The 20,391-nt window shown below is 48.3% G+C and overlaps 1 protein-coding gene across 1 annotated transcript; it reads right to left on the bottom strand.

The window, feature by feature from the left end:
• Positions 1–16,051: 16,051 nt before the first annotated feature.
• On the bottom strand, positions 16,052–19,855 carry LOC116863049 (spermatogenesis-associated protein 31E1-like). The gene is made up of 2 exons (XM_032850540.1): positions 19,221–19,855; positions 16,052–18,479 (listed from the first exon to the last, which is right to left on the bottom strand). The coding sequence occupies exons 1-2, from the start codon at positions 19,574–19,576 to the stop codon at positions 16,052–16,054; spliced, it is 2,784 nt and encodes a 927-aa protein (XP_032706431.1). The 5' UTR covers positions 19,577–19,855.
• Between the last annotated feature and the right edge of the window lie 536 nt (positions 19,856–20,391).

Raw genomic sequence — 20,391 nt, 5'->3', positions numbered from 1 at the left:
TTAGGATTTCCTCCTATCCAGCCCTTATATACCTCTTGTTCTCTGGATCACTCCACTCCTGGATCACTCACACTGGAGCCTGATCCTGAGGAACCACTGTGGGCCAGGAATGAAGCAGAAGAATTGAGAGATTAGGATAGGGGACACGGGGAGAGGCAGCTGGAAGTTCCCTGCTCCATCACCACGTGCAGAGCCTCAGACACCTGCCACTTGACTGCCAGTCTCCCCACAGCAACTCGGGCAGGGGGCTGGACAGCACCCCAGAGCCAAGGCTCTCCATTCAGCAATTCTGTGTCATTTTCAACTCTCATTTTAAGTTTCTCCTTCACACTTTGCAGCTGAATGTGCTTCGGTTTTGCTTTCTGCTTCTTACTCCTGATTTTAGCATTGTGACTCCCAAGTTACACTTTTTGTTGTTGTTGTTAGACATTTTAGGTTTGCCAAAGGCGGATTTTGTTACCTCGGTCCTGCTTAGCCTCTCGGGCAGCCTCTGGAGATGACCCTCTCCTGCTTTGCAGTCCCCAAGAAGTCCAGTGGGGACAGGCTCACAACCTTCTGGGAGAGGTGGGGGGGTGCAGTTTCAGTGAGATCTGACTGCTCAGCTGTATGCCCTGCCCCCCGTGCAAATCATAAGGGGGTGGGAGGGGAAGCCTCTGCTTTTGTCCTAATGGAGTCATGGATTGTTAACTTCCTGTGTTTCACTGCTCTGTTTGGATTAATGAGTCAGAGTTCATTACCCTGAAGATGAAAGGTGTTGGTGGTAGCTACATCTAGGTGAAGAGACTAGGCATTCTGAGCACCTGGGGGGGCTCAGGTGGTGAAGCATCTGCCTTCAGCTCAGGTAATGATCCTGGGGTCCTGGGATCGAGCCCCGCCTTGGGCTCCCTGCTCAGCGGGGCGGCTGCTTCTCACTCTCTCCTGTCCTTTCTCATGTGCTCTCTCTTCAGTGTATGCACATGCATTCTCTCTCTCTCTCTCAAATAAATTAATAAAGACTTAAAAAAAAAACAACAAAAAGAAACACCGGAGTGGGCTTTTGGGGCCCTCACCATGTGAAGTTGGTGGTGGGTATATTCCCACTGTGTGAGGACAGGTGAGAAATTATGCCAAGCGTCCTGCCACTCTGTGACTCCAAACGAGGCATGATGGCAGGTGGGTCCAATGTCACTGCCATGATGTTGGAGGTGGGCATGGTGGCTGATGCACAGGGTGACCAGGAAATCTGCACTGGGGGTGGGATTGGGTGGGGTTCCCCATCACCCCAGGGAGTGTATGTGCAGGAATTGGGTTTCTCACTGCATCACAAATCAGGCTGGGTCTCATTCACATTAATGAAAGTGCACTTTTTGTTTAAGTATTTCTTATTGTGGTAAAAGAGACATAACATAGAAGTTAACTTTGTAACTATATTTAAGTAGATGGGTCAGTGGCATTAGCATTTTCACATTGTGTTCCCTCCAGAATCCTTGCCATCTTGCCGAACTGAAACTCGCTGCCCTCTAGATACTAATTCCCCATCCCTCCCTTTCTCCAGACCCTGGCAACTGCCGTTCCACTTTCTGTCTCCGTGAATTTGACTCATCCAGGCACCTCATCTAAGTGGTGTCATACCATTTTGGTCCTTCCGTGACGGGCAGGTCTCACGTAGCATAATGTCCTCTAGGTCGATCAGTGCTGGGGTGTGTGTCAATTCTGAAGAATGTTTTACAGCATGTATATGCCAGTTCTGCTCATCTCCTCTCCTGAGGGATCCGTGGACTTTTCTACCTTTTGGCTATAGTGAATAAAGTTGCTGTGAATTTGGATGACTCAACTCATGCTCATCAACACATCTTATTTCCCATTAAAAACATAACAAATAGCATGGAGGACAAGGGGAGTTAGAGAGGAGAAGGGAGTTGAGGGAAATTGGAAGGGGAGGTGAACCATGAGAGACTATGGACTCTGAAAAACAATCTGAGGGTTTTGAAGGGATGGGGGGTTGGGGGAACCAGGTGGTGGGTATTAGAGAGGGCACGGATTGCATGGAGCACTGGGTGTGGTGCAGAAAGAATGAATACTGTTATGCTGAAAATAAATTTAAAAAACTAAAAAAAAATAGCCAAAGGGTGGGAAGTGGTGTCTCACTGTAGTTTTGATTTGCATTTCCCTGATGACTTCTGAAGTTGAGCATCTTTTCATGTGTTCATTGGGCATTTGTATATTTTCTTTGGATAAATGTCTATTGAAGTACTTTGTGCGTTTTAAAATCAAGGTGTTTGGTTTTTTGGTTGCTGGGATGTACAAAGTTCTTTATATATTCCGGATATGAACCCCTAATCAGATAGAGAATTTGCAGATATTTTCTGTCATTCATGGGTTGCCATTGCACTCTGCTGATGGCATTCTTTGAAGCACAAAAGTTTTAAATTTTGATGTATTTGAATTTATCTATTTTATTTTATGTTGTCTCTGCTTTTAGTGTCCTATCCAAGAAATCATCATCAAATTTAATGTGATAAACCTTTTGTCCTCTTTTTCTTCCCTAAGAGTTTTTATAGCCCTAGGTCTTATGCTGAGAACTTTGATTCATTGCAAGTTAATTTTTGTATACGGTATAAGGTGAAGGTCCATTTTTATTCCTTTGCATACTGTTATCCAATTTTCCTAGCCTCGTTTGTTGGAAAACTGTCCTTTCCCTGTTGAGTAATCCTGGCACCCATGTTGAAAATTATTTGTAGATCCCTTTGCAAAGCATTAACATCTTAAAAATACCAAGGTTTCCAAAACATGAACATGGTATAGCCTTCCAGTTATAAGTGTATTCTTTCATTTCTTTCAGCAGCATTTCATAGTTTCCAGTGTACAACTCTACTACCTCTTGGTTAAGATTATTCCAATGTATTTTATTCTTCTTGATGCTGTTACACAGGAAATTGTTTTCTTAGTTCCCTTTTTAAATTATTCATTGCTGGGGTACTGAATTGCAGCAGATTTCTGTATGTTGATTTTGGTCAACTATCATTGATCAGTTCTAAAAGTGTTGTTGTTTTCCTGGAATCTTCAGGGTTTTCTACATATAAGATCATGCCATCTGCAAACAGAGATAATTTCACTTATTTCTTTCCAATTTGGATTCCCTCTCATGCCTAATGGTTCTGGCTTGTACTTCCAGTATTATGTTTAGTAGAAGTGACAAAATCTGGCATCCCTGGATTGTTCCTGATCTTAGCGGAAAAGCTTGTAACCTTTCGCTGTGGGGTATGAGGCTCACTGTGGGTTTTTCATATATGGCTCTTATTATGTTGACATAGTTTCTTCTATTCGTAGTCTGTTGAGTGCTTTTATCATGAAAACGTGCTGAATGTTGCCAAGTGCTTTTTCTGCATCAGTTGAGATGATCATGTGACTTACCCTTCCTTTCCTAATGTGACCTATGACACTGATTGTTTCTTGTATATTGACTCATTCTTGCAGTCCAGGAATCCATTGCACTTGGTAATGGTGCATAATCCTTTTCATATGCTACCAAATTCAGTTTGCTAGTATTTTGTTGACGATTCTTGCACTGGTCTTAATCAGGGATGTTGGTTGGTAGTTGTTTTTACTTGTAGTATCTCCGGATTAGGGAGTAATGCTGGCCTCATTGAATGAGTCAGGGAGTTCTCTCTCCTGTTCATATTTCTGGAAATGTTTAAGAGGATTGGTGTTGGCTCTTCTTTAAATATTTGGTAGAAATCACCAGTGAGGCCATCAAGTCCGATGTTTTTCTTTGTAAGGAGACCTGTAGCCTTACTTGTTATGGATCTGTTCATATTTTCTATTTCTTTTTGGGTTAGTCTTGGTGAAATTTCATATTTCTGGGAATTAATCCATTTCATCTCAGTTACTCAATTTGTTACTATACAGTGTTCACAGTATTCTCTTCTAACCCTTCCCTATCTATAAAATCTGTCGTAATGACCAACTTTCATTGTTGCCCTTAGCTGTTTGAGAATTCTCCCTTTTTTTTAATTAGTTGGTCTTACTAACGGCTTGTCAGTTTTTGGTTTTTGAAGACTCAACTCTTGATTTTGTGGATTTTCTCTCTTTCTACTCTCTATTTTGCTTATCTTGTTTATCTTATTTTTATTCTCTATTTTGCTAATTTTTATTATTTTTTTTCCTTCTGCTAGCTTTTGATTTCATTTGTTCTTTTTTTTCTAGTTCCTTATGGTGTAAAGTTAGGTTGCTGACTTGGAGATATTTCTTCCTTTTCAATGTTAGCATTGATAGTTATAAATTTCCCTGTTAGCACTTCTTTTGCTACATCCCATAAGTTTTGCTAGGTTGTGGTTTCATTCCCATTTGTCTCAATAAATTTTCACATTTCCTTTGTGATTTATTCCTTGACTCATTTGTTGTTTAAGGTAATGTTCAATTTCCACATATTTGTAGATTTTCCAGTTTTCCTTCTGAAACCTTTCTGGTTTCATTTCATTTTGATCAGAAAATATATTTTTCACAATCCCCATCTTTCTAAATTTTTTAAGACTTGTTTTATGGGCTGACATCTGGTCTATACTGAAGAATGGTCCATGTCTTTTCGAGAAAGATGTGTATTCTATTCTTGTTGGATGAAGTATTTTGTAAATCTCTGTTGTGACCAATTGGCTTATAGTCTTGTTGAGGTCCCCTAATTTTTACTGATCTTCTGTCTGATGATTCTGTTTGTTATTGAAAATGTGGTATTGAAGTCTCCTTCTTTTATTCTAGATCAATCTATTTCTCCCTTCAGTTCTGTCAGCTTGATATGTAGGTGCTCTGATGTTGGCTGCACATTTATTTATAATTCTTATATCCTCTTGGTGAATAGACCTCTTATCATTGAATAATGTTCTTCTTCATTGCTTGAAACACTTCTTGCCTTAGTCTGTTTTATCTGATATTAGTATACCCAACCCTGGTCTTTTGGTTACTAATTGCATGGAATATCTTGTTCTATCCTTTTAACTTCCAAGTCTAGGTTTGTGTCCTTACATCTCAAATGAGTGTGTTATAGAGAGAATAAAGTTGGATCCTGGGTTTTTTTGTTTTGTTTTTTGTTTCAGTTTTTGGTATCATTCCGCCAATACAGGCCTTTTGATTGGGGAACTTAATTCACTTACATTTAAAGTGGTTACTGGTAGGATGGCCTACTATTGGCATTTTGTTATTTGTTGTCTTTATGTCTTAACTGTTTTGTTCCTCCTTTATTGTCTTCTTTTGAATTTAATTTTTTTACTCATTTTGATTTATACATTTTGATTTAACTTTCATTTTCTTTTCTGTAAATTCCATAAATATTTTCTTTGTGATTTCTGTGGGGATTGCATATAATATCTTAAAGTTATAATAACCTGTTTTTATCTGATTTTTAACTTTATTGCATACAAAAACCCTTCTTTTAGCTCTTCTATCCACACCTTATTTATTTATTTATTCACCCACACTTTACCTTATTGATGTCACAAATTACATCTTTATATATTTTGTACTTAGTAACATAGATTTATAAGCATTATATATACTTAAATATATACTTATGGCTATTTGTTGTTAATCTTGTGGAAGAATAAAAAAGTGGAGTTATAATGGATGTCAGTAATTTCTCAATAAAAGTGGAAAGGAGTAACGATTCAAGATTACAATAATACTTTGCTAGTTTTTGTATTTGTCCATGTACTTGTCTCTCCTGGAGAATCTGATATTTTCATATGGTTTTGAGTTGCCATCTGGCATCCTTAATTCCAACTTGATAGACTTTCTTTAGCATTTCTTGTTGGGCAGGTCTAGTGGTTATGGACATTCTCAGTTTCTGTTGTTGATCTGGGACTTTCTTTCTCACTCATTTTTGCAGGACATTTGCCTAATGTTGAATTCTCCCTGACCTGCCTTTTTGCCTGAGGAACCCACTGATAGTTTTACAGAGGCTGCCCTGTATATGGTGAGCCACTCTTCTTTTGGTGTGGGTCTGTTTGTGTTTATCCTGCTTGGCATTTGTTAAGCTTGTATTGCTATATCCATGACTTTCCTCAGACTTGTGAAATGCATGGCCATTACTTCTCTGCCTTTTTCTCTGTCATTTCTCCCCTGCATGTCCCATAATGTTATATTGGTCAGCTTGATGTTCTCCCATCATAAGTCTCTCAGGCTTTGTTCACTGTTCTTCCTTTTTTTCTCCGTTTACTCTTCAGTCTCAGTAATTTCAAGGGACCTGTATTCAAGTTTGCTGAGCCTTTCTTTCTGTTTGCCTCTGCTATTTAACCCCTCAAATGATTTTTTTTTCAATTCAGTTTTGTATTTTTCATCTCCAAAATCTCCATTTGATTGTTTCTTTTTTTTTTTTTAAGATTTTACTTATTTATTTGACAGACAGATCACAAGTAGGCAGAGAGGCAGGCAGAGGGGGTGGGGGGAGCAGGCCCCCTGCTGAGCAGAGAGCTGGATGCAGGGCTCCATCCCAGGACCCTGGGATCATGACCTGAGCCGAAGGCAGAGGCTTTAACCCACTGAGCCACCCGGGTGCCCCTCCATTTGATTGTTTCTAATAATTCCAAATTCTTTGTAAATATTCTCATTTTGCTCATATATTTTCTTGATTTCCTTTGTTTCTTTTGTCCATGTTTTCCTTTAGCCTTTAGAGCATATTTAAGGCAATCGTTTTAAAGCCTTTCTCTAGTAAGTTCAAAGCCAATGTTTCTTTAGGGATGGTTTCTGGAGATGTATTTTGTTCCTTTGAATGAGCCATATTTTACTACTTCTTTGTATAGCTTGTGATCTTTTATTGAAAACTGGATATTTTTAAAAAACAGCCCCCTCCCCCAGGCTTTGCATGCTGGCTTCATGCGGGGGAGACCCTTGCTAATCAGCCTGGCATGCGCTTTTCTCATGCCTGTGTTGTCCCTACATCTGTGCACATGCTCTCTTCCCAGGTCTCCCATTGGTATGGCTGCTTTTAATGTCTTCCTCTTTATAAGGCTCACACCCTTGCTCATTTTAGGGATGTTAGCTGTTCTATTTGTATTCCTCAATCAATAATCACTTGCTCCAGATGTCTGTGTCTGTAATTAGCTTTAGGTTGGTTTTCGCAAGTCGTACCTGCTGCTTCCAGTGATTTCCCCCCTTCTGAGCTGTGAGCCACTTTTGGTTGTCTGAACTCTGTGTCAGCTGTCCCAAGACCAGTCCCTCTGGTATCCTTTAGATAGGTTAGAAATCAAAGGGTCGCAGATTAGTCCACTTTGCTCTCTCTGGTTTGCAAAGGGGACTAGCTTATGGCAACTACTCTGCTCCAGGTGTTCTGCCCAGAATGGTCACGGCATTTCCTGCCCTGCCACATGTGGCTTATTCTTGACCAAGCATTCACTTGGTTGCTTTGACTCTTTGGCCATTCCCATAGTTCCCAAAGGTTATTTTGGTCAGTCTCTAGTTGTGTTTTTGGTGTTTCTGTGGAGGGAACAGGCCTGGAGTTTTCTTGCGTGTCATCTTGCTGACCTCACTCTCCTGAATTTTTAAGTAAGTTTTTAAAATATCCACTCTATTTCAAAATATGCTGGTGCATACATGTTTGTGTTCTGTTATTTTCGTCTCCCAGTTTCCATATTTTTAAAATGAAAACAGTGTGAGTGGGTTCCAGTTACTGCTGGAAGAAGTCTTTACCCTGCCAGCCTGATATGTGTGATGCCTAAGAGGACCTTTAAACCGATTGACCGTGTGTGAGTGGAGAGGCTCCTCCTTGCACACAGATGCACTTCCTGCACTGAGGGCTGGTATCCTTCTCTCCAGATGCTGCTGGAAACACCACGTGTCTGGACACTCATGGCATGGAAGGGCACTGCCAAGGCTCCTGGGTACCAGGGACCATCCCACTGGTGCTCAGGCCATGACAGTTACTGTAATAACACACTGGCAACCAAAACAGCCTTCCCTCCTCAGGGGAGGTTTGTGGGAAGTGTGTGACACTGAGGGAGAGCTGGAACCCCACCTGGGACGCAGCACTCAGACAGGCTCCTCCCATGTCCCTCCTGACCTCCAGCCATGTCCTGTGTGCCTCTATCACTGGCTCTGCACAGCCCCTCTGCCCTTCCCTCCTCCAGCCCATTTTCAAGCACCCACACTTCCCATTTCCTATGAGATGTTTCCTGAGGGCCAGCTGGATGTGACCATCACCCAGAGGAGAAAGCAGTGCCATCTTGGGGACTCACTAAATTACCACTTCTGTGGGGCACATCCTCACAGCCCAGGGACCCCAACAAGTGCAGCAGGGAGGCCACTGGCAAAGAAGGGATAGGTCCACAGGCCCCCTCTCAGGGCCCTCTCCAGGGCACTCCCTCCAGAGGAAGGAGGGACAGTCCTCTCTCTGACCTCAGCCTGTGGAGGGTCAAGGACTCGGCATCCACGTGAGTCTCTCAGGGTGCAGGCCCTCCCCCCAGGGAGCCCTGGGTGAGCTGCATCCACACGAGACTATGTGGACCCTGCTTCCCGTGGTCCCCACCCATGCCCAGCTAGTCACTGGGAACTCTGCCAGATGCTGACTTCATGGCAGCTGGTTGGAAAAGAAGGGAAACCCAACAACGACAAAAGCCAGGCTGGACACCAGGAGGCAAACCACCTTGCAACTTTCCAAGAACTGGTCTCACTCCATTTCACTCAGTCCTGATCACTAATTAGCTCCATTTTCAGATACAGTCTATCAAGATAGATTCCCAGCCCAGGTTCACAGCAGCCCCACTCCCCTCCCCCACTCCAGGCCCTGCAGGGTCATCCCACTGGAGCAGGTGTGGTCTGCACCCTGAAGCCTCCCTGGGTTCCCCTTGCCTGGGGACCGCGTCGCCCTTCCTGGCTTGGACACTCAGTACCCCTCACAGTGCGACGTCCTGACCCAGTTTGCAGGCTTTTCCCCTGGCCAGCCCATGTCCTAAACATCCTCCCGTGTCCTGGGGGCAGCCTGCCAGCCCCCTGTGTCCTCCTTCCAGCTCGGTTTCTTCCCTGCAGGTGTGCCCTACCCAAGTCGTCCGTGCTCTGGTGGCCTCCATCTAAACTCTGTGCTGTGGAAACCCCACATCCACTGCCTTCTCCTCCAGGGAGCACTCCCTGACTTCGGACGAATGCACCTACTGCATTTCGCTCTGGACCCCAGGCTCTGGGGCTCCCGATCTGGTGGTGCTGGTTCCTGGCCCGCAACCCCAGCCTGCACAGCCCTAACAGCCTGGCTCCGGCCCCTTGCACTTGGTGTCCGGTATGTTTTCTCACCCGTCAGTCACTGGAATCTTGTAAGGAAACTATTTACTGCATTTTCAGGTGAAAGCAGCTGTCATCTCATAGAAAATAATGCTTTTAAATGATTCTTTGTATATAGAGCATACCGTAGTTTTATCACTGGTGGGTGGGCAGGTCTGATGTAAAATATTTTACAGGATTCCTAGTGCCCAATCACCAGAGTGATGATGGAGGGCAAGGACAGCTATGACAGCTTCTGCAGAATAATTTTGAATTCATAAAGCCCATTCATTATAAGACTGAAAAGTCATGTATGACATAAGCCTATGGTGACATCTACAAGCACATTGTTCCGGGTCCCCTGCCCTTAGATCCTCTCTGCACAGGTTAGCCTTTCAGCTGCATTCAGGACTTCTGAATTGCTCATGCTACAATATCCCATAGCTTTATGGTTCATCTCATTTAGTAAAATGAGGCTTAAAAATCACACTTGAATAAATACTGAACAAAGGTCAAACCTAACTCTTTTCTTAATCATAAAAAGATAATATCAGGAACTCTGTCCTTTTTGTAAAGCATTCCAAAATTATAGGAGTTAAATTATGTTTACTTTTTACACACTGTCTTTTTAAAATCAGTCATAGATGGTGAGTGATCTGAGGGACTGGCCCACTCAGACAGAACTGCATAGCCTCCTGTGCTAGATATCCTGACATCTTCTGATTCATATTTTAAGAAGTTTCTTAGTGTTTTAAGAGGCAGAAGTGGCAGAAGTATGACTTCTTGTGTCTCAATCATTTGTCATGCAAGGTCCTCCTTCTAGTGTATTTTACATAACTGGAATTGGCTAGTCATAAGCCACAGCTGAGGGTCATGAGAACGGGGTCAGTCATGAGCAGGGAAGCAAGGATTTGGGGCAGAGAGGAACTGAGCTGTTGTGACCCACTGTGTAGGAAACGGGCTCTCTGAGTTCATCAGGCATCTAGGATGCAGGACACCTTCTAGAAGTCTGGTTTAGTAAGTTGCTTCGCTTTCCCAGACCACATATATTTGTAATGAAGATTCTGTTTTCTGCCAATACCACTGTGTTGTGAGTGGGGGAGGTTAGTCCCCCTTGTGGGGTCTTTAAGGAACATTCCATCATGGTTGTGGAAGTCATGCACACGAAAGCTAAGAAATGACTGGACTTGTTATGCTCACAGGTGCTAGGGCAGGAGGCACAACTGGCACTCCTTGCTGGTGGCTGCATGGCAGGCGGGCCCAGGAGGTGACCATATCCAGCAGGTGCAGACCTGAACCACTGAGAACCCCTGGGCAGCTCCCTGTATTTCAGGTTGGGATGGCCACAAAGCCTTGAGGGGATTTCACTGGTATGTTTGGAGTCCCTGGGTCATAGACAGGGGAGGGGGAGATGGGGACCTTGTGACAGGAGCCAGCCTGACCACCCTGGTGGCCCCAGGAGGGGGCTCACAGCCTCCGCCTGGCGATGTTGAGTCATCAGGGAGAAAGGAAATGCTAACAATTTATGATCAGTCTTCACCCTTTATTCTCATTTTCAGCCTTATTTTCCTTCTCAGGTAAGAGAACCAAGACTCTGGTACTGCCCGGGAAAGTTCCAAAATATATAGTCTTTCACCACCTGAAACTCACAGAGAGGAAACATTTCAGTTCATTAATGGTGACATGGAACTGAGATTTGTGCATTCTGCTGAGGCTCAGGGGTCCGTGGTGTCCGCAGGGCCCTAGACCCCAGCTCTTGGCCACCTTTCAGATTCTGTGCATCTGTTACTCTCTGAAAGAAAAGGACACTGCACCTTTCTGTTTTCATTCCTTTTACTTCTTCCTACCTGGCCTGGTTCAACAACTCATTGACCATGGGATTCCTGTGCTCTCAGTCTATAAATCACAAGCACCCCTTCCCTCCTCCATGGTGGGGGCTAGCCAGGACGTCACTGTCCCTTCAATTTTGCATGAAAGAGTGGAAGTCCATGAAGAGTCAAAGATGTAGGCATGGACACTGCAGGACAGTGGAACTCTGCATTAGATCTACTTAAAAGATACTGTTTTCTTCCCTTGCTCATCACTGTCTCACTAAGATGACATATATGTCACATGTGAGCAGAAGGGTCTTACAACCCTCCTTTGTAGCAGCCACCACTGCATCCTGGGAGTGGGTGGCCAGAAGCTGAAGTGGGGTGCTGCCCTGGCGAGGGGGAGGCAGGGAGCCCAAGGGAAGCAGTGCTAAGCATTCTCACAGCCCTTGATCTTCCCTGTTACTATCCTGGGCCATGCTAGGACTCTGTGGGCAGATCATGTGGTCTCCAGGGCTCTCCCAGTGGGTCCAGGTGAGAAGCCAGGATCCCAGAACACAGACCCCCAGGAGTCTGGTAAACTGTTGGCGGCACAGAACAGGGCAAGTAAGCCCAGTGATGGGACAGGCAGAGCCCCCACAGAAGCAGCAGAACATGTCAGCAGCTCCTCTGGGCTTAAGTGAACCTTCGAGAAACAGGCATCGAGTGGAAAACACCACCCTTGTATCAGGACACCCAAGCACACTTACATCCCTTTCAGTGCACAGCGTTCTCAAGAACACAAACTAAAAGGATTCGAGGTATGAGAAAGGAATGAGAGAATTATATCTTTTAATATTTCCACAATATTTGAAGTGGGTTTGTAGAGTGAAAAAAAGTAGTCAAGGTATTTTTTTTCTAAATCACTGCTTAAGCAGCTCTAAACACTTAGAAGAAAAACAACCCAGGACAGAAATATAATAGAGACTGCACACATTCATGAATCTGACCCCTAACAAGCTTAGCTTGGGAGGTATAGAGCGTTTCCTACATTAGAAGCGTAATTATAAGTTGTTAAAATGCCCACTTGATCACAGTACAGAACATTTTTATGGCTTCACTTGAATGCTCACTTAAGAATTTTCTCTGAAATGTACTCAGAGCAGAGACAGTTAAACAATAAAAGTGAGGTATTTGTAAGACCATAATACTAACTCAGGAATAGTTGCGGTAGAAACCACTGCCCCTGGCTCAGCCTTTCTGCGTGTTACGTTTGTTTGTTCATTTCTTATTTTGGGGGTGGTAAGTTTTGAATGAAGGAAGGATGGTCTTTCAATGCTCACGGGAAGGAGTGCCAGAATTTTCTGCCTTTCTTTCCATGCGAAGCAGGCCTGTGAGGGACTAAGCTGTACCTTTCTCCTCCAGATGTCCCTGGCTGCTTCTGATGTGGAATCTTGGCTCTCTCTGCTGTCCTTTAAACTCTTGGACATTGGTGAAATCTTGTCATGGGGTCTTTCTTTTAGTCAGAGTTTGTAGGGCTTCTGAGCCCATCTGTCCGAACCCTCCACATGCTGACATGGGTAGTTGTGGTATGAGACAAAGGGTAGTTTGAAGGCATGAGACAGAGGAAGGGTTGACTTAAGACAGTCACTCAGCACCCTAGTCTCGATGTTTCTTTCTTGGTGTTTCCCCTGAGAATTCCTACTTAGTGTTTCCATGACGCAGCAGTCCTATTTGGTAGGAAAACCAAGGAGTATGTGTAGATCAAACCTCCTGTCAGTAAGTACATTCCTCCCAGCAAGTGCCCTGGTGTGGGGGACATTGTTCCAGAAACTTCCCACCCTCAGTCTCAGGGGCAGGCCTCTCGGGGGATGACCCCTTGGCCAAGAAACTTTCCAGACCTCAACCTCTGTTTTTCTTTCTTTCCACAAAAAACAGCCTGATTAACCTTAACACACAGGGTCATGGCATGGATTTCTTGAGATCCTGCTTATAAAAAAATCACATTTAGTGTCCTGGAGACAGATCTCACCACAGGTGAGACCTTTTCTTTAGTTGTCTGTCTGTGTGGTTCAAGCCAGCAAAGAGGCTGATGGGGGGTCCTCTTCCAGGCTCTATGCTGACCCTGGCAGTTTAACAAATAAGTTTGGATGAAGAAACAAAGGAGAGAACCTGACCTAAAAGAATGCCACAAAAGGGTGGTTCCATTTCCGAAAGGGACTTCTCCAGATTGAAAAGCTCTTATGGCTTATGGTAAATCAAAAGTTTGAGACCTTGCCGGCCTCTCGGACTCTGTGGGGAAGAATCGGAGGGATGTTTTGAAAGGCAGTGACCATTTCTAGGACATTTCAAATCCTACATCATAGTTTTCCCCGTGATTGCAAAGTCGACATCGCTTACGTGTATCTCCCTTCTCTGTAGCTGATCGACTGCAGGTCTCTGCTCGTCTGCGTAAGCCTCAGGTGTGAGGCTTCAATCACTAATTCGCTGTCTTGCTTTCTTAGCATTTACATGAATGAGATAAATCTTTGCTTGTATTCATTTGTAGAAAATATGATGTATTATATTGGCATTTCTGAAATGTTTGTAGGAAAGGTTTGTGATAAAACGTGGGAAGATCCACTCTCCTAGATGAGGGAGAACTTTCTTGTAAAGCTTTGTCTAATGTCTGTGAAATAATCCAGAAGAGAGGTGGCAACAAGCAACCTTGCTTTACAAAGCAGACAACAGCAACAACCTTTCCTGCTCTTCATCAGTTACATGGATTGATTCCTGGGAAGGTGGGAGTGGTTAGGGGAGTGGCTAGAGGAGGGGTTAGAGGAGTGGTTGGAAGAGGGGTTAGGGGAGGGGTTAGAGGAGGGGGTTGAGGTTGTGAGCGAGGTGCTCTAAGCCAAGGTCCTGACTCAGGGATTCATGAGGAGGAAACCCTCCACAAGCAAGAACATCACCATCATTACCATTTTGTGAATACTTTGGTAACGTATTTTCTCCTCTCTTGCGTACTTGGAAAGTTACTTCAAAAATCTCAGGAGCACCCAGCTGGCTCAGTCGATGAAGGCACCAACTCTCGGTTTCAACTCAGGTGATGATCTCAGGTCCTGAGAACTGGTGGGCCCAGGCTCACCGCTCAGTGGGGAATATGCTTGTCCTTCTCCCTCCCTCCTTTACTCCTCCCCCTCTGCACCCCCCCAATAGATAGAGTCTAGAAAACAAAATTTTCAGTTAATGTAAATTTCACGAAGTTTTGGAAACCGATGGTCTTCTATTACATAAGTGGCCAAACACCATCGGAAATGGATTGCGAGGATGCATAGTAAAGCTCCTCTGTCACGGGGGGAGGCATGGTCCGTAGTTGTGTGCACACAGGCTTCCGAGGGAGAGCCCCATCATAGGAGTCGGCAATGCAGGATACCTGTCCTCAGGGCTCCCTCACCACTCCCCTGTTCACACTGGAGCGTTCACGGCCCCTGCCATGGTGTTTGTCACAGCCCAACAGCAACAGCTGCTGGGCATCTCTCAGTATGGGATGGGCTTGGTCTCTGGGTGTTTCTGAGAAGGCCTTGCTGTCTACAACATGGATGATAATAAGTAATGGTATCATGATAAGCAGAAACTTAGCCCCTGCCCCTGTGAGTCTCTGGCAGAGATCTCTGTGTAGGGTCGTGCTGAGGTGTCTCTGTGGAGTCTCTGTATGGGTCTCCATCAGAAGTCTCTGTGTTGGGTCTCTGTGTGGGGTCTCCATCAGAGCGATGTATGGGGGACCCTGGAGGACAATGTTGGGCTGGGAGCGGGACACGCGGGGTGGGGGGGCCTTCTAGACTCCACCCTCCTTCTGGACACATCCCTTCCAGCCGGGGATGGGAGAAGCCCCACTTGAGGGCCTCCTGCCCCTCCGGGCTCTGGGGTAACCAAGATCAGGAACCAGGCCAGTCCCTTGGCCTCTGAGTCCCCACCAGTCCCCTGGGAGCCATCCTTGGGCCACACGTGTACTTAAAAGTCACAGACCACAACTCCGTCTGGGGCCCCCAGTCCTCAAGCTTATCAAATTGTGCAGAAATTAACTTCTCTGCCTGAAGGCCTTGCTGCCTCTGGGCACCTGGCCGTCAGTGTGGGAGCTCAGGTGGCTTCTGTACAACCCCACCTCATTCCCTCCAACCCCCCACCCTGGAATTGGCAGCTGGAGTAGGGTGCAGACCCTGCGGGAACAGCCCCAGGGCCTCTAACTTCTTTCATCTTGGCCTGTAGGTGGCAGTGGGACACCAAGGGTCTTCAGTGGTCACATCAGGCATGGGCACACTCCATCACTTGGCCTCCTTCCTGGCGTCCCACTCTAAGTGCAGGGCTCCCCTGCCCACAGCCACACTCCCTCAATCCCCCAAGAGGGGAAGGGGGTGCTGGTGGGCAGGCCCCTTCAGTGCCCTGGGCCTGGGCAGGCAGGTCCCTGAGGATCTCTGTGGCACCCCCCCCCCCCACACACACACCCTCAGCGCCGGGAGTGAGCTCATCCCTTGCGGCTCCAAGTGTGAGAAGAGGGGCTGAGGGAGCTAAGATGGGATTCCCTGGGGGTGAGAAGGCTCCTGGGGCGGCCCTCCTCTATTCACACCTCTGATTTCTCACCTCTGCCCTCAAGGCCTGCCTTGTGTCTCCCAACTGCAGGCCCCACTCTGACCTAGGATTCTGTCTTCCTGAAGCCTGAGCGGGATTTCTGCCTCAGCAAACCCTCCCTAAAGCCACACAAGCTCCACGTAGAGGGAAAGCAGGAGAGAATGGGTAGAGCGAGGTCCCGGTCTGGGTCTTGTTCACCTTGTCGTGGAAACTGAAGGAGAGGGAGGAAGGGGGTGGGGTGGACCCCGAGATAACCTGTCCTCCAAGGCCCCATTCATTCTGGAAGCCAAAGCAGGTCCTTGGGGAGAGCAGACCCTGATCCTTCTCTCCCACCACAGCAGGGCACACACAGAGGCTAGCACCATTCATGAGGAAAAAAACAAACAAACAAACAAACATTTATTTTGGGGAAGCAAAGTAATTGTGGCACGGAGAAGATATTAGCCCATAGAAGATGTGCTAATGTGAGAAAAAGAAGATTTTCTCTGCACCGTTTGCGTTTTTTCTTGGAGGAAAGTTGTCCTGCCAGGAAAGGCATGAGAAGCACACAGTGGCTGGCCAGGTGAAATGTCTCTTTGAAGGAGGCAGTGCCTGGGGCAGTGGGCCTGCAGGATGCGGCCTGAAGGGCCCGGCACCAGTGACCTGTTCTGGCAGGGTCTGCTTGGGCACTCTGGCACCCTGGTGGGGAAGGGCCACCCAATCCACTCGGTCTTGTTGGCATAGTTGTGGCCCCTGGGGGTGCCCTGTGGACTGGCTGTCTCCCTCATCACTCTCCTCTGCTCTTGGTAAGAGAGAACCCTGTGGTAGGAGACATTGGGGTCTGCCGAAGCCTGGAGATCCTTTTTGCACCAGCCGACCTCTGGGACCCTGAGTCCCTGGTAAGGCAACATTTTCTCTTCTAGGATCCGCTCCACAGCCTGCACGACCACCTGAGCCTCGGCAGAAGCGCTGTCCATGGCTGACCTGCCCATGACTTGTCCCCGGCCCTGGGATGATGAAGACTTGCCCTTTTGAAGGGAATCTTCCAGTCCTCTGCCTCTACTGGGAAAGAACCACTGGAACAAGTGCATCATCCTTCTCCTGAAGTAGCTTTCCGGAGGCGCCTCTTCCTTCTTCAGCAAGATCTCACAGGCCTTGCTTCCCGAGGTCTCTCCTGACTCCTTGCCCTGGACTGGACGTTTCACCTCACTGATCTGGAGGAGCTTCAGTTCTGACAGCTCTTTGGCAGGCTCTCTCGAGGGGGACCTCCTGGAGCTCTCTCTCACCTCGGGGGTGACACGTGACCTGCTCGGGCTCTTACATTGGTGCTGCAGTCCCAGGTGTCCTGGCTGCCTGTAGGGGCTCTGGCCATGGGATCTTTGGCCATGCAACACCTGGGAAGTAGATGTGTCTTCACTGGACCCGCTCTGGAAGCCAGACAGAGATCCCTGAGAAGCCAAGATGTCGGCAGCGATGGACATGTTGGACTGACAGTCTTGAAGGAGACTCTCAGTCGCACAGTCTTGAAGGAGGACCCCAGTTTCACAGTCTTGAAGGAGCACGGTGGGGGTGGCATCACAAGGCTGGTTCTCTGACTCCATCAACTTCCGGGGCTCGGAACTCCTGTGCCGTGCCTCAAGGCATAGCTCTTTGGGGTCTCTGGCGACCAACTTTGTATGTTGCAGGGGGCTGTCACTTTTCCCTGAAGACCCTGATCTTCTCCCCTTGCCACGGAGGCCTTGGTTGTTGGCCAGCACACGGGGTTCTAAGGTGACTCCCCAGGCAGGGGTCTCCTTGACGTCTCCCACCTCCCCGGGCTCTTTGGCACTCAAATCCTGGGGCTCTAAGTTGAGCTCTAGCATGGTCACGTCCCGTGAGGCCCGACCCCCATTCACCCTCCTTGGCTCCTTTGTGGCCATAGCTGGACTTGGACTTGACTCCAAGTTGCTGTTCTTAAGAGTCCTAGAGGGAGTTTCCCTGTGCCAGATTCTGCCCACAAAGCTGTATGTGAAGGTCCGAGAAGGTGGACTGGCCCCCTGTCCAGCCAGAGGGCCACCCCCAGGTGAGGACCCTTCCAGAGCCTGCTGGATTTCCTCACACGTAGGCTGGGGAGCACCGAGGGCCCTCCCCCAGGTGGGGTAAGACTCTTTCATCACCTCTCCTTGATAGGGCTGAGGAGGATTTCCTAAGAACTTGGTGCCCGAGCCAGCCTTGGATACGCAGGTTGCTGAGCGGGGTGGGAAGGACTGGGAGAGGAGGAAGCCCTTCTTCAACTTGAAGAGGTTTATAGTCTTGAGAACCTTGAGGGGGAGGCCCCACCGGTGCTTCACCCTGAGCCTTATGATATGTGCTTCTAGCATTTGCTGAGCATATGGACTGAGGATGGAAAAGTCGTGGGAGGATTCCCAACACTTGGAAAGCACTGGCTTTCCAGGGTTCCCATGAGGGCTTGGCTTTCCGGGAAGGTCCGAGGCGTGGTGGGCTGCGAGCCTGGAAGGTTGAACATCCAAAGGCATCTGACCCTCTCTGAACTGCCCCAACTTCCTGAAATGGGCTCTCGGGTCCTTCTCTGGGTGCTGCTTCTCTGCGCTGCTTGTGGAGGGCTTCAAGTCTGTTTCTGACTCCTCACGATTTCTTCCTGGAGCCTTCTCTGGAGAGCCCGTTGGGCCCCTGTGTAGATCTTTCCAGATCCTCCCTGTACTGGACCTTGAATCCTTGCCCAGTCTTTTTCCTGGCACGGTCCCTCCTGGGTACCTGGACCCAGTCTTCTGTGTGGCCTGGCAGCTTCTATCCGTAGACTCAGACTCAGATGTGGGACTGTGCCAGCTGTGTGCCTGGGGCACCTTCTGGAACTCTTGGTGAGGCTGTATGTTCAGGGATAGCTGGACCCTGCAGGAAGGGTCCCTTTCTTGCTTCATGAGCCTCTTCCAAAGGTGCCAATCCGGTTGCTCACAGAGCTCAGAGTCGATCAATTCTCCAGGAAGGACAGAGACTGACCTATGGCCCTTGGGGGCTTGGCCACCCTGGGGAAGGCCAGGAGGACCTTGGCTAAAGACTTCCTGAGATCTTTTCACCACAGGGGGTAACTTGCCCCTCTCTAGTTGCTTCTCCAGATAGTGACATTCCAGGTTTTGAACAGCAGATGACATGTAAGACCATGTCTTCTGGGCTACAGGGCAATACACCTCGCAGCTACCCATCTCCGGTGGTAGAGAAGAGTGTCCCACTGGGACAGAGGGTGCAAGGCTTGCCTGGGTCTGGGGCTGAGTTAGAGGTGGGAGCTGGGGCAGGGGCTGATCCAGAGGGAGGGGCTGAGGCTGAGTCAGAGGGAGGGGCTGGAGCAGGGGCTGATCCAGAGGGAGGGGCTGAGGCTGAGTCAGAGGGAGGGGCTGGAGCAGGGGCTGGTCCAGAGGGAGGGGCTGGGGCTGAGTCAGAGGGTGGGGCTTGGGCTGAGTCAGAGGGAGGGGCTGGGGCAGGGGCTGATCCAGAGRGAGGGGCTGGGGCTGAGTTAGAGGGAGGGGCTGGGGCTGAGCCAGAGGCAGGGGCTGGGGCTGAGTCAGAGGCAGGGSCTGGGGCTGAGCCAGAGGCAGGGCCTGGGGTTGAGCCAGAGGCAGGGGCAGGGACTGGGACAATCTCAGGGTCAAGGGTTGGGGCCGGGCCAAAGGGTCATGTAAGTCGTGGGTCAGGGAGAGGCGTGGAGCCACATTGCCCTGAATCTGGAGTGGCAAAGCATGAGAGAGCTCATTGAATATGACAGACGGGAACTCCAGTGGGGGATCGGTCACCCTGACAGTGGCCACCAGGGACTCGCTGTGCAGAAAGGGGAGACCCCAGAAGAGTTGGAGGCATTTCTGCTCCAAATTGTCCCTTGGAATCTTGGGACGTGGGGGCTTGTCAGGACCGAGCAGCTGTTTTGCTTTGCCACTCATGCTCCAGAAGGACGGGCAGCCCATGGTGTCCTGCCCATGACCTGGGGACTTGAACATTCTCCCGAAAGAGGTCAGCTGGTATTTTGACCTTTCTTTCTTTTCCTTCTCCCTCCAAAACTTCAGTTCTTTTTTCTTGGCAATGAGTATCTCCAGAAGCTTCCGGACGTCCGGGTTGATGGAAGGGGGGATCCTAGTCTCTTCCTGTCTGTGTGTGGGGTCTCCCCAGAACAAGGCCACTGGTGGGCCATGGGACAGAGGCGCTTGATGGGACTCCAAGCATGTTGAGGTGGACAGGTTCCAGGCATTGGCAGCCGCCTGACACCAGGACGGGGCTGAAATGGGGCAGCGTGAGCAGCCCAGGCCCAAGATGGCTGGGACAGGAGAAGCTGACCTGTCAGCTGACCGAGGTGTGTGTGGAGCCGAACTCTGTGGGATGGGGCATGGTGGGGGTGCCCTTGAGTCACACTGAGGGAGAGTCAAAGGAGAGTCCGGCCGCTCTGGGGCCAAGGAGGCGTTCAGAGGCCCAGGAGAGGCCTCCGAAGGAGGGAGACATGGCGGGGAAGGGGGAAGAGCAAGTGGCTGGTGTGAAAAGCCATCCGGGGGGAGGAAAGGCTCCGCTAGCCAGGAAGTACTCAGGGAGGAGTGTGAAGCAACAGAAATTGAGGTCATTGGTCCCGCTGGCAGGGTGGAGGCCAGAGGCCGAGGGGACCCCGTCAGTGGAGTTAGGGCAGGTGATGGGGCCACGGTGGGAGCAGCATCTTCCACAAGCTCCCTGCATGGCTGACGGGCTCCAGCTGGCATCCCTTGGCGCACCTGCCCAGGGGCTGCTTGATGTGAGAAGTGGTGAAAGCCCCCCTGGTCAGAGAGCCTCA

The sequence above is a fragment of the Lontra canadensis genome, unplaced genomic scaffold (genome assembly GCF_010015895.1).
Source record: "Lontra canadensis isolate GAN:19392208 unplaced genomic scaffold, GSC_riverotter_1.0 scaffold480, whole genome shotgun sequence".
In the NCBI taxonomy this organism is placed as follows: domain Eukaryota; kingdom Metazoa; phylum Chordata; class Mammalia; order Carnivora; family Mustelidae; genus Lontra; species Lontra canadensis.
Note: the sequence above shows the minus strand (reverse complement) of the source record. Positions and strands in the feature narration are given on the sequence as shown.